Consider the following 13,198-nt stretch of genomic DNA (forward strand, 5'->3'; position numbering starts at 1 on the left):
TCTTATTGTCATACACATGCTGTATATACTGTCCATATTTCATACGGGTAGACAATTGCATTCTGAGTAGGACTCCATTAAGAAGTCTCAGCAGGGCTAATAGGGGAAGGTTTTTTAATGAGCGCTATAAATCGTATTGCTCTATTGTGCTGTATTATTATGGGCATTGTGAGGGGGCCACAGGCTTCCTGGTGCTCTCTCCTGGATCGGTAGAGGGTGAGCAAGAGATAAGGCGAATTTTCCCTACATGTGGAGACGTGCAAAAGTGACCGAAAATCTTTGCAATTTTGCAGTGAGGTGTGTGGCTGTGGGTGTGGCCGAGGAGCCACTGACTGCTTTACCTGGAAGAATGTAACCTGAGCTGAAAGAGGGCGGTCACAGCAAAGTAACACAAATCACAGCAATTTTCCTTCTCCCCAGGTCAGAGGAGCGGATCTCCTTCTCAGTTTTGTGGGGCAAAAAAACCAAAACAAAGCAATCCTCCTCTGCGTCTTTGATTGAATGGTTCTATGGATTTTTGTGTGACAGCTAAAGAATTATGATGCCAAACTTAGGAGCAAAGAGGAAAGACCATCTATCCAGAATGGACAGGTTCACCGAGGACTTGCCAAAGGTAAGATTTCAGCTTAATGCGCTGAGACGAGAAAGTTAGCAGAATGTTCGTTTAACAGCAAGGGCCGCGCTGTAACCTACCATGTTTATGAAAGCATGAAATCAATGCTCCCGAGGATGAGTCACTAAATAACAACAGCTTGACCGTGTTCTTGGTTCCAGAGAAGAGCAGCATTCTCACTTTCATTGATGTCAGGCCCGTCAGGCAAGAGGGCGCAAAGGGTACAGTTTGGTACAGTGAATGGGAGTCTCTCAAGCGATTTTTACTTCCTCAATTCAACTTGACTTCCCTGCTGTAAGTAGTTTCCCTCAGCAGGAGCACCTTTTTTACTCAGACGCACGACAGACAGTTAGTGATTTGAGGAAGGGAGCATGTTCCTGTAATAGCATGTGTGCGACAGATTCACAGATGCTAATTGTGGCGCAGTGGTTCCTCTTTACTGTTCCACCGAGCTGAGACTAACACACGCCGTCATCGGTTTCCCTCCCTTTGTGAAGGAGAGAAAATCAGTTTCATCTGGCTTCTCTTATCAACCGTCATGCATATCTGTAAGGACATCTCAGCAGTACATCAGCGGAGTATTGTGATGCGTGTAAGAGCGTGAATAGACCTAAAAGAGATGCACAGTTTTTAAAAAAAGTTTTGTTACAGTAATGTATTATGTCCTTGCTTACCAAATGAACCAAATTTCTAGATTTTGCCACTTTATCATACATAATTTGGGAGATATGAACCAAAATTGTTCACATACAACGTGGACATAGTAAGAAAGAAAACCTGCCCACCGCTTCCCGCATTAACACATTTTATTCTAATGGACTGGGTTCTTGTGATTTCAGCTGAGCAACGAGATGCAGCTGAGCATCATGAACAAGGTGAAGAGCGGCGAGTTGTCCGTCGAAGATGCTCTGGACCAGGCCAGGAAGGACTGGGGTCAGCTGCTCAAGCAGCAGAGCCTGGCTGAGGAGGTACCAACATTTCAGACCGAGCCGCCTCGGGAGCTTGTCGGATGTGATCCCAAAACTGTCACCACATCAGCAGTCAGAGTTTCCGTGTCGACCTGTGTCTGAGTTTGGCGTAGTTTCCTCTTCTACTCTGTGGAGAATGGGGAACTTTAGAGAGGGATTGTGTTGATGATGTTGATAGAGTTAAGAGCTGTTTTTTTTTTTCATTACAAATGTATCAAACAACTATCAAATATCATGGTCACAGGTTGCTTATTTGTTTTCTTGCTGAGTATTAGACGAAGAGGTCAATACTACTGCCGCGCCTGTGTGTTATTACTACGCGTCGTATCCTGTTTGTATTAATCTGTACACAAACAGAAATAGTGAGAGTCAATAATATTGGACTTACATTGTCCTGGTGGCCAGAGACACAGCTTTAAATGAATTCTAATGTTGGTCTGGATGCCCAAATGGGCAACCGGTTGCTAAAAAGTTCACCATATCAGCTTTAAGGAGGATAATATGTCAGTGTTTTGTTTACAGCTTGTGTCCGCCGCTCCTAAGTGGCCAGACATTCGGTAATTGCGGGGTTGAGAAATAGTCACAGCACTCCCTTAAAAAAGGCAAACGTTGCTGGTAATTTAAAACAATCAAAAATACAGCGTGTTAATTTGTGAGCTTTAGAGGCGTCGACAGGCCTGATTTCTAACTTAGGAGGGAGCCACAGTAGCTGTTCCCCCTGTTGCCTCCAGTCTTCATCCCCGCCTCCAGCTCCGCAACACACGGGCATGACTCATCAGACTCTCTGCGTCTTTGACATGGAAACAGTTCCTCTTTTGCTCCCTTAAACATTGTTGTGATAATAGGCTGCTCACCCTGCTGGATCGGTTTTGTATTATCTGACTCTGGCCACATAACTGGGTGAAGGAATTTGGAAGGTTGGCCTTTGTCCTACACCTTAGCAGGAAACAGTCAAAGGACGAAGAATACTTTCCCTACAATTACCCTTTTACATTGCTGTGCTATGACACTGCCCGGTGCTCGTTAGGAGGTATTCTCCTGTCGAGTGTTCATGTCTGACGTGTGTTTTTTTGGGCCGCAGGAACAGAAACCCACACAGTACAACTTCAGTGTTCATAAGCACGGCCGTTACAGGTGGCAGAAGCGGGTTCTTCAGGTGAGTCGAACAAAACAAGGTGAATTGATCTCTAGCAGGTGTAATGTTCCAGCCGCTCACCTTCTTAGTTCGGAGTGTTTTCCGGCTAATATTTCCTAATTAGCACTAAATACAGAGTACAGCTGAGGCTGATGGGAATGTCATTAGTATCGCGGGTATTTGGCCATAATCCAAAGCTCTGGACTGCGTTCCGAGTGAAAATAAAAAACAGTTTGTACCAAACTTAATAGCAATACATCTAATAGCTGTCCAGACATCTCACTAAAAAGGAAAAATGCCAACCCTATTGTGGCAGTGCAGGAAAAGGCAGCCCATCCAGTACATGTTGAGATATCTCACTAAATAAATGAAAACTCTGACCTATTGGTGGCCATTGATAAAAAGCCAGGAGATTGCCAAAGTCCTTAGGGTTCATCCTCGGGGGACCGTGAACATGAGTATAAAATCTCACAGCAATCGATCCGACATGTTCTTGAGCTTTTCAGCCCGGGCCAAAGTGGCGGACTGACCAATCGACACTGACAGCTCTCTGGACACACCACCAAAAATTATGTCAGAAGTTCAAATATGATCATTTTGGCTCATTTTATGAGGTGCACCTGGCTAAAACTAATGCAGTCTACTACAACAGTCCTGCAATAGGTTCAACCTTGACAAAAGTAATAATGTTCACTTTTTGTTGAAACCGTTTTAGAGAAGTGTTGATTCAACTTTATGGTTAGCTTGGAGGCTGCAGTTTGTGGTGCCACTGAGGTGAGGTTTTACTGTTATATAACCTACCTTCGTTGACATAAACGGGGTGGACAGCTGAGTCAGCCCCTCTGCAGTTTTCTACAGTTTCAGTAGAACATTAGATATTATGACCTTCGTGAAGGTAGGATTTGTAGCAGGACTGTTGTATTACTGCATTAGTTTTACCTGATAAACCGGCAAATGACTGTATATGCCGTACTCATGCACTAGTACTCTGACTTAAAAACTGTCAATATGACCATCCAGATTGACTTCAAGACCAAAATGCTATGCAGCATAGAGAAAGGCATCATCAAGCGACAACTTCCCTTCTCCATGGTCAAGAGTTGTGACGATGGAGTCGGGTCCAGGTTCTCCATTTCCTTTAAAGGACATCACGATTACGAATTGGAGGCCACATCCCTGGAGGACAAACACGAGGTGAATTTATACTTAAACAATAAAAATGAGCCAGTATGTGGCAAACAGCCATTTATACTGCGTACAACTCTTTTGGGCCTGTTGTTCACATAAAAGTTAAGAGGCAGTTGAACAGTTATAGTTAAGACGAGGAATGATGTATTTTTGCATTCTTTTGCGACCAGTTGTTATCGATGCTTTCGCTGGGACTTTTTTTTCAATGCCGGTGATTTTTTTTCTTTTCTTTTTGATGAACAGATGATGCAACTTGTGAATCAAATCATTTACGGGAACATATACAGTGATGCTGCAGAAACTCATCAGCAGCCTCAGGCAACCCAGAGCCTTCGGGAAGGCGTCTTGCTGCTACACAGAGGAGGCCTGGCGTCACTCAGATGGGTGAAGTACGGATGTGTCCTTATTATAGTAGCACTGATATAATACAACAGCTACGCAACCGATGTGCAGCCAGTGATGAGAGATGATTTGTGGGTACACATTTAGACCCACAGTCTCAGTTACAAATGAATACTGTGATTTAACTTCATAAATCTTATGAAGACATAACTCAGGACTGTGGTTCACTTCCATACTACATATGAATTTTAAGCAGGTCTTGAGTTTATATTGTGATCACACTGGAGAACTGACAAAATTAAAAATCGCCTCCAGACATTTTTTTTTTTAAATTCGGCTTTGAATTATGTGTTTAATACAATATTTTTCCACAAAAAAGTTCAATTAACTAGTTAAAAATTCTTAAAATTGCACCTCCTCATTCTGCCTCATTGAAAATCCAGAATCTATGAATATTCAAACACGTTTCATTTCAAAATCTTTCAAAAAGACCTAGACACAAGATATCTCCCACCACCCTAAAAAGTCCATTCTCAGTGTGTGTGCACTGGTGGCCTCAAGTTTCCATATCACACTTGTGTTCAAACTTGTTTCAAACTAGTTGTGATTAAACCCGGATTTTAGGTGATCGTAGAGAAACTTTCCCCCTTCGTCAGATGAATGTGAAAACAGCCTTCTAGTATCAAACTCTGCACATTGGGCAGTCTGCACAGTGAAGCTCAAGTGACGTTACAATACGCACAGCACAGTTTTGACTTGAAGAGGACTTTAAGTATACTCAAAAAGTCAGTGTGCATGATGAAAAAGGCTTGTTGTCACACAGGGCAGTGCACAGCTGTGAAACATTACAATAGTTTAGTATATTTTATAAATATGCTTCCAGCTTTCTTGCTGAAAGTTGATGAAAAAATTGATACCACTCTCATGTCTGTACACTAAATATAAAGTTGGACCAAGCTAAGCTGATCATAAAGACAGGGAGGAATGGCTAACATGGCTCTGTCCAAAGGTAAAAAAAAAAAAAAAGCACCTCAAAGCACCTCTAGAACTCACCAATTAACTCATTCTTGTTTGTTTAATATGTATAAAGACCAAAATGTTAAAGGATAGTCACTACGCCTAGCCAAGACACAGTTCCAGCACAAAACTCCCCATACAACAGTCACCTCCTTGCCACATCCACCTGCTCACCTGTTCCCCATTCCCCACTCACCCCCCTCAGCGTTTATTCCAGTTCATTTCTACCTGCACCCCGACCGATCGTCAATGTTACGCCTTTGCATCCCAGCGATTACCCGGGTCTGTATCTCTATCAGCATCAGCATCTGTACCTCTACTTGCTCTGGATCCTAGACTCTGGGAATCACCTGCTACCCGCCATCTGCAGTTCCGAGCTGCCGCCTGCACCCGGAAGCCTGTTGTGAACCATCTTTTTAAGTAGAGCTCCTCTAACGGAACCTGTGCCGGTTGTGAGTCTATAGCTGGGTCCTCTCCCCTGTTTCCTCACACACTACCCACAACAATAAGGTGTTATTAGTGATCTTTAAAGGTGCTGGTAGGCAGATTTTCTTACCTTTGGAAAGAGCCAAGTTAGCTTTTTCCCAGTGTTTCCAGTTCTTTCGCTAAGATAAGCTAAGCTAACCGCCTCCTGGCTTTAGCACCATAATGGTCAGATATAAGAGCGGTGCTAATTTTCTCATCTGACCAACTTACTGCATGAAAACAAATGAGCGTGTTTCCCAAAATGTCTTTGGTGAAACATTGTGTTATCTCTTTGTAACGGTGAAGTGACAGTGGCATTAGAAAGTCACAGATTGATTGGCGTCCATTGGTGCTCTTGTTGCATCATGTTCTGTTTGTATAAAAACGTACATGGGTTTCAAATGCACTAACTGCAGAAACAGTTTGGACACAGCTCAGGTGCTGTCGTGGTTTATAGCACACATTACTCCTTCTTGTTCCAGATATGAGGTCCAGCTTCACCCAGGCCAGCTCACCCTGGTCCCCTTCAGGAGTCGAGGCCCCGCTGACGGTGAGGCGACATCCCCGGTGCCCGTGTCCACTGTGATCCACCTGTCAGACGGCGACACCGGCGTACGGAAACCCCACAGCTTGGACACTTTCACCCTGGTCACCCACAAAAATGAGTACCGGTGAGTGGGTGACGATTATTGAGGAAATATCACAGCAGCAAGGGGTTAACGAATTCTGTTCATCACATCCGCCGTGTTTCTTTTCAGATTCATTTACAGCCATGTAATAGTGTGTAATTTCAGTCGGCAGGCTCTTAAATGCAATGCATTTATTTTTATTGTAGCCGTTATGGTGCAGCCCTGTTAGAGTGATAAAGTCATAAATACTGTATTCGCCTAAGGTGTTAATTACAAGACCTATCTCTGCTAATAATGGAAGCTGAGTTTAATGTTTTTTATTTATTGCAGGTTCAAGGTGCCTGTGTCAGATCAAACCAGTGCCCAAGGGGCCGTCCAGAGGGAGCGAGATGCTTGGGTCCATGCAATTGACAAACTGTGTTCAGACTGGAAGCGGAAGTCCAGGGGCGAACACACGTTTGTGGAAACAGAGTCTCAACGACATCTCAGCATAGCCGAAGAAGCAGAGGACGCCAAGACAGAGTTTGAGTCAAGTGGTGGATTTGGCAGTGGGACTATAATTTGTCCTCCAGTTGATTATGCAAATGCAGATCCCGCTCCCAGCAGCGGAGATCGTTTATCAGCTGATTATACAAAGCCTGTTCCTGAACCTCGAAGCACTGGGAAGGCTGCCGCTCAAATGACTGGACCTGAACTTTTGCCTCCCGTCCCGTCACCAACCTCTCCCAGTGTTCTTCCTTTATCATCGGCCACCTCTCCTCCGACCTCAACCTCCCATGCTCCCCGCACATCCTCCTCCACAGTCCCAGAGTCTCTTAAACATGAGCCAGGCTCGTCGGTTGTGAAAGGGCCTCCGCCCCCGAGGATCCCGGCCGCCCCACCTTTACCCTTCAAACTGAAGACAAATTCAAGAAAACCCCGCACCAAGGCTTTCCACTGGGACCTAGTTGGCTCAGAGAAGGTAACACTGTCATTTTAACTCAAAACTTTATTCATCAGACGACACAAAATTACCATATTTTCACAATCAAGTATAAAACTTATAAAGGGTCTCATTAGTAAAACACAGAAAGGTCAGTTTCAGCTTAGGTTCTCGTCATTATTCCTCATATTGCGTCTTTGTTGGGAATTATTCTTTGTTTTGTCTGTCAGTTATTGCCTCTCCGGTGTTGTTCCTTTTGTAATGTTAACATCGATTTCCTCATAATGAAATGGAGTTGTCTCTGTGCTGAATTCATTTGTTTCTCGGCAGATTGCAAAATCATTTTGGATACAAGAAGTCACCGGGAGGGTTGAAATCGACACATCGCGCTTATACGAGCAATTTGCCGTCAAAGATCCGGGGACGTTTGGTGTGGCTGAACAGAGTAATACGCAGCATATTATGCTCAACCAGAAGATTGCACACAACTTCAGTGAGTAGCTCAACAATGAATATGTTGTTGCGGCAAAGTTGCTTATAAACAGTGTCTGCTGCAACAGGCAATTTTGGGGAATTTAGTAGAAGGAGTTAAGACTTTCTCATCAAAATGATAAGTGCAATTTCCACGTTGTAACGAGGAGCCAAATAAAGTCTCTTATTCCCTCAGTGAGTTAGCAGTGGTGGTGTGAAATAAGCTCCACTTTTCACAACCACCAGAGGGAAGCACCACATAGAAAGAGTAACCACCGCAGAACCAGTGTTAATGTCGGGCCTTTGGTTTTCATAAATTAGACTTTAATTGCCCAATTAAAAAGGAAGCTGACCAGAGAGGCCTCTTAGGGGACGGCCTATAAACGCTGCCATTTTGCTCTTTTTAGAATAATGGCCGAGACTGTAAAGATGTCACAGCAGCTGTAAAGCAGATAGACGGATGTTCCTCACATACGTCTGCAGGGGGCAGTGTGTCACCAATCCAGCGGTGCCACAGCTGCCCATGCAAGCGGCAGAGCAATTGAGAAGTGGAGCATATTCTATTTCTTATCTAATGGCTTTTCACTTTTGATTAACTGAGTGTATTTGGGTTGTACATTTCAAGACCCAAGCCAGGGGAGAGCACTGCAGAGGCTTCCTCTCCGTAGGTCCTCCAAGAGGCACAGACACTGTGAAGCGATACAGATGTGGCGGTGGGCTGCTACATGGAATCAGAGTGAATGTGCAGACTGGCAACGTAATTAGAGTTCACACGTTCATGAAATATGAATAGGGGATCTGAGCGACAGCGACAGCGATTTCACTAGCATTCGGAGTCTGTTCTCCTCCCTGACCTGGAAACTTTGGTCGTGTCAGGAGCAGGGGCTGAGTGATGACGGCCTGCGCCCAAGGCCGTGCATCTCTTCTGCTTCGAGTTTTAGAAAAATTTAGACATTTGAAGAACAAAGGAGACTCTCTGTCTTGCTGCCTGTCCTGCTTTGGTCCCGGTGACGCCACAATAGAAAGTGACATTTCAGCAGGGGTGGAGGAAGTGTTCAGATCCTTTACTTGGGTAGAAGAAGCAATGCTGCGAGATAAAAAGGCTCAGTTGCGAGGAAAAGTCCCTCGTTGGAAATGCCACTTAAGTAAAAGTATGTAGGTATTACCAGCAAATTGTACTTAAAGTACCAAAAGGAAAAGTATTCAGAAAAAACCTTTGATTTTACTTTTATATATTATGTTATTAGATCATATTTTATAAGCTCATAAGTTTTCTAAAGTAACACAAAATGCAAATACAGAAATAATTTAATAAACATTAAAATTATTTATTTTGTATGTAAAATCTTAAGCCGCAAAGTAACAAGTAACTATGGCTGTGAATAAATGTACTGGAGTAAAAATATTTCCCTCTAAAGTGTAGTGGAGTACAAGTACGAAGCAGTACAAAATAGAAATAATCAAGTAAAGAGCGAGTGCCTCAATTTGACTTTAGTCCAGCACATGAATAAAAAAAAACACGCATTCCACCACTGCATTTTGGATCCGACTTTAAGGGGACGTTTTAATCAATACAAGCTTTTTTTTTTTGGTAATAAAAACAGAACACAATCAGTCCAGCCTGCCTTCTGCCTGTTTACACTAGAAAAACACAGGAACTCCCCTAGGATTCAGTTCTCAGTGAAGCCAGATATGAAAAAAAAACAGAACAAAACAACTGTTAATAGGACTTCTCTGTCTCTCCTGCTCTGTCTATCTCTTGGCATCCCTCGCACACTCACACACACCCTCCCTGCGCTTGTTTGCATGTTTACCACCACAAACCTCCCTAAATTCCTGCTGTTTATTCAGCTCATATCTCATTCTTTGCCACACTTTTTATTCAGCCGATCCCATTCCGCTGGGAGCCGGTGTGCATGCGAAAGCTCGCCTTGTTTTTACAAGGACGGCACCAGCTCAGCGGAGACTCAGACTCCACCTCCATCAGATAATATCACATATGAATGAAGTATGTGATCAATAATTGACGAGCAAACTCGGAACTGTTAATTTGTATCAGGCATGAAGCCGGCGCTCTTACCTCATCCAGAGTGACTTTAAAAACAGTGTTTGCGGTTACATACTGAGGCAGATGGAGCTGGGCTTGAGCAGGTGGCTGTGTTAGTGTTGCACTGCGGCTTTGAGTGGTTTCCTCTGGTAATCAGCATGATCCTTGTGGGCAAGCGAGAACATCAGCTGCGTCTAGAGCCCATAGGGCAACACCGTAATGATCCGTGTGATCCGTTTGTAGTGTTTTGAGTGCTCCACGGGAATCCGAAAGACCTTTGACAACGAGATTGTAGCTCATACTGATATTTTTGATTGCACTCTGTCGAAAAATACCTACAGAGCAGATGAAAGACAGACACATAAAGTTTGTGTGTGGATGTGCGTGTGGTGACGGGATTCTGCAACACTAATGGCTGTGACTGGCTCTTCTCCGCATGCCACCGCAGCATCTAAATCGGTTTTAATGCAGTCTAATGAAATGAAATGAAATGGCTTCACTCAGAATGGCTTCTGCAATATGCCGGAGTCACCCGTAACCTTTGATGAGATCAGTGGCGGAAGAAGTGCTCACATCCTTTAATTGAGTAGAAGTACCAAAAAACAAGGTAAAAGTACTCCATAACAAGGAGAACTCCTGCATTCAAAATCCTACTAAAGTAAAAGTATAGAGGTATTTGCAGCACAATGCACTTAAAGTAAAATCATTTATTCTCCAGGAAAATGCCCCCTGTGACTGTTATATTATCAAATATTATATTACTCACTGTTTCTACCGATGGATCAACATGTAAGCAGCAACTTACTGTTGAAGCTGAGTGAGGCGGCGCTGGTTTTAACCAGTTTTAACTTCAGTGGTCCGGCCCCTCCAAAGGGTAACAAAATAAATCTGAGGGGTTGTGAGACGGTGACTGGAAAAGAAGAAATAAACAAAATTCTGTTGCACAAACGGCGGAACTTGCTGAAGAGAGGCCCTAACTAGACACAAGCCAAAAACAAGCCAATGAAGTTATCAGTTTATTTATTTTAAGTAAACTGATATGTGTTTTTTTTATGTAAAATCTTTTTTAAGTACAGTCTTTTCACTCTGACATGAAGTGGAGTAGAAGAATAAAGTAGCATAAAATGGATATACTCAAGTGAAGTACAAATACCCTAAAAATGTACTCAAGTATGGATCTGGAGCAAATATTTCCCCCACTGGATGAGATCCACTGTGGTTTGGAATGACCATAGCGCATTTCCGTTTAGAACATTTGTCTGACTAATATGGTTATTTACCTTGAGAGCCCCGGTGCATGCTGGCTATTTAATGACTGGAAATGTCGCACTCCTAATTAAAAGTACACCCGTGGATTCCTGCACCCAGTTGGACACACTCTCCGTCTCCACGCTTTAATTTTCCAGGGCAATGCCCAGTTTGTCTGAGTGCCAGTCAACAAAGGGCTTGATTTGCACTTGTGTGTTTTTTTTTCTGCGCAGGCCAGATCAGACAGCCTGTCCCTTCATGCTTGAGGACACTAGTAGCGCTCAACATTGTTTTGGACATTTGATGTTGTGTTTTCCTCATTTGAAAATGTGACACAGAAAGCGTCTGTTAGTTGTAGCGAGGGAATTAATGTGTCAGGTCTTCACTGTCAAGGATTTAGAGACGTGTTGATTGCAGCTCATCAGTCTGATGATTTTTAGTAAGTAACAGAACATTTGACTCACTATTTTGGATTGAAAGTGCTCAAGTAAACCTCTATGGACTGTCAAAGGAATAGTTTGGCATTTTCGGAAATTTGTTTATCCACTTTCTTGCAGAGAGTTTGATGAGAAGAGTGATACCGCTCTCACGTCTGTCTGTTCAATATGAAACTGGAGCTTATCTTAGAATAAAGAGTGGAAACGGGGAAACAGCTATTTTGAGTCTGTCCAGAGGTAACAAAATCTGCCTACCAGTTAACGTGTTATATCGCATTTGTTCTATTCTGGTCAAAAACTGACGTGTAAAAACGAGCTGCGGTCAAGTTGCGGTTTTACACTGAGTTATGTGCTGGAACTGGTCAGTAACAGTAGTTTTTTTACTTGTTGGTTTTTATACAGATTAAACAAACAGGATACAACTTGCAAGAACAACTTGCAGACAAATAAAAAAAAAAGTTTTGAATGCAAGTTAGTTGACAACCACACAACTTAACTAAAGAAAGTTGGATGTGATACTTCCGAAAGGAAAAGAAAATTTTGTCAACCGAACAATGCTTGAGCATCTAACAGGCTCAAGTAACTATATTTTGTATAATTCACAATGTATTTTACATACATGTCTAAAATTCCTGAAGCAGGCTCCTAATGAATGCTTCTCTCAGCTCCTGAATAATGCAGTGGCATTTTCTATAAAACAGGAAAAAAATCACCTCAGCTTTGTCTTGATAGAATGCAAATTTGTGAATTTCCCTCAGGCATTGGGGGGAAAGTAATTAAGCAAAGGACCCTTTGTCTTCACAATGCTTTTTGAGTCATTTCATCGCAGGATAAGACTATCTGTCAAGAGGAGAACTTTCATGTACCGTTGAGTGTGTTGACTTTTTCCAGTCTATTCTTCTTCTAGACATTTTCCTCAAAAGTTTTCCGGTGCAGCCGGGAGAGCTGAAGGACAAACTGTTCATCGTTAACGAGGAAGATGGAGGCCTGTCTGATGAGCACATCACCTCTCTGAGGAGGTATGACTTTGTGCCAAAAAAAAAAATAAATAAAACGCTGATTTGTATTCATTCTTTATTGTTTCACAACTGAAGCTGAGAGGTGAATGACTTTCTGTGCCAGAGTCCATGGGCGGTTGATGTGTGTTTTCACTGGCAGAGGCAAGACCTTTGGAAACTAGCAGCCTCGCAAAAAAAAATCAACAACGAGGGGTTGCGAGTGTATGGTACAGTTAGGACGAAGTGAAACGGGGGGAACCACTGCCAATTCATGTGAGGGGGACGCACACTGTTCTAATACTAAAGAGCAGATGCCAGAACCTTTTACCAGAGTAGCTTACTAATAAAAGTTTTATTTCGGGTTATTTGTGGAGATGGAAACTGTTGACATGCCCTCGGGAATACAACATGGAGAGCGGGTAAAATGCTTCCTGATTTTTACCTGCAGTTTACTCAGTGGCCCTGGATGCTGACCCCCCTGGAAGGCAAGAGTGATCTAATGTACTGTGTGGAGGATTTTATTTATTCTATGAAAACGTAATATATATTTTAATGCGCTGTGGCGTAAGCCTGAGGAATACAATCTTGAAGGAACCAGTCCCAACAGGTGCTGCAATATTAATGACCGGTGCTTCTCCAGTGGCACATAGACGGGCTCATGAAAAAGTGAATGCCTTTGGTTTGAGGTCAGACCACGTGGAAATGACAGCAGGACTGG

At 43.1% G+C, this 13,198-nt stretch overlaps 1 protein-coding gene across 1 annotated transcript in view; it reads left to right on the forward strand.

The window, feature by feature from the left end:
- The first annotated feature begins 428 nt into the window (after nucleotides 1-428).
- The window catches only part of LOC120803362 (formin-like protein 13), a 32,452-nt gene continuing 19,682 nt past the window's right edge, over nucleotides 429-13,198 (forward strand). The window contains exons 1-9 of the mRNA XM_040151743.1: nucleotides 429-613; nucleotides 1,453-1,581; nucleotides 2,663-2,737; nucleotides 3,737-3,910; nucleotides 4,148-4,293; nucleotides 6,211-6,399; nucleotides 6,688-7,318; nucleotides 7,610-7,772; nucleotides 12,390-12,501. Coding sequence (XP_040007677.1) covers nucleotides 539-613; nucleotides 1,453-1,581; nucleotides 2,663-2,737; nucleotides 3,737-3,910; nucleotides 4,148-4,293; nucleotides 6,211-6,399; nucleotides 6,688-7,318; nucleotides 7,610-7,772; nucleotides 12,390-12,501 — 1,694 coding nt within the window. The 5' untranslated portion in view covers nucleotides 429-538. The remainder of the gene's footprint in view (nucleotides 614-1,452; nucleotides 1,582-2,662; nucleotides 2,738-3,736; nucleotides 3,911-4,147; nucleotides 4,294-6,210; nucleotides 6,400-6,687; nucleotides 7,319-7,609; nucleotides 7,773-12,389; nucleotides 12,502-13,198) is intronic.

The sequence above is a fragment of the Xiphias gladius genome, chromosome 18, assembly GCF_016859285.1.
Source record: "Xiphias gladius isolate SHS-SW01 ecotype Sanya breed wild chromosome 18, ASM1685928v1, whole genome shotgun sequence".
In the NCBI taxonomy this organism is placed as follows: domain Eukaryota; kingdom Metazoa; phylum Chordata; class Actinopteri; order Istiophoriformes; family Xiphiidae; genus Xiphias; species Xiphias gladius.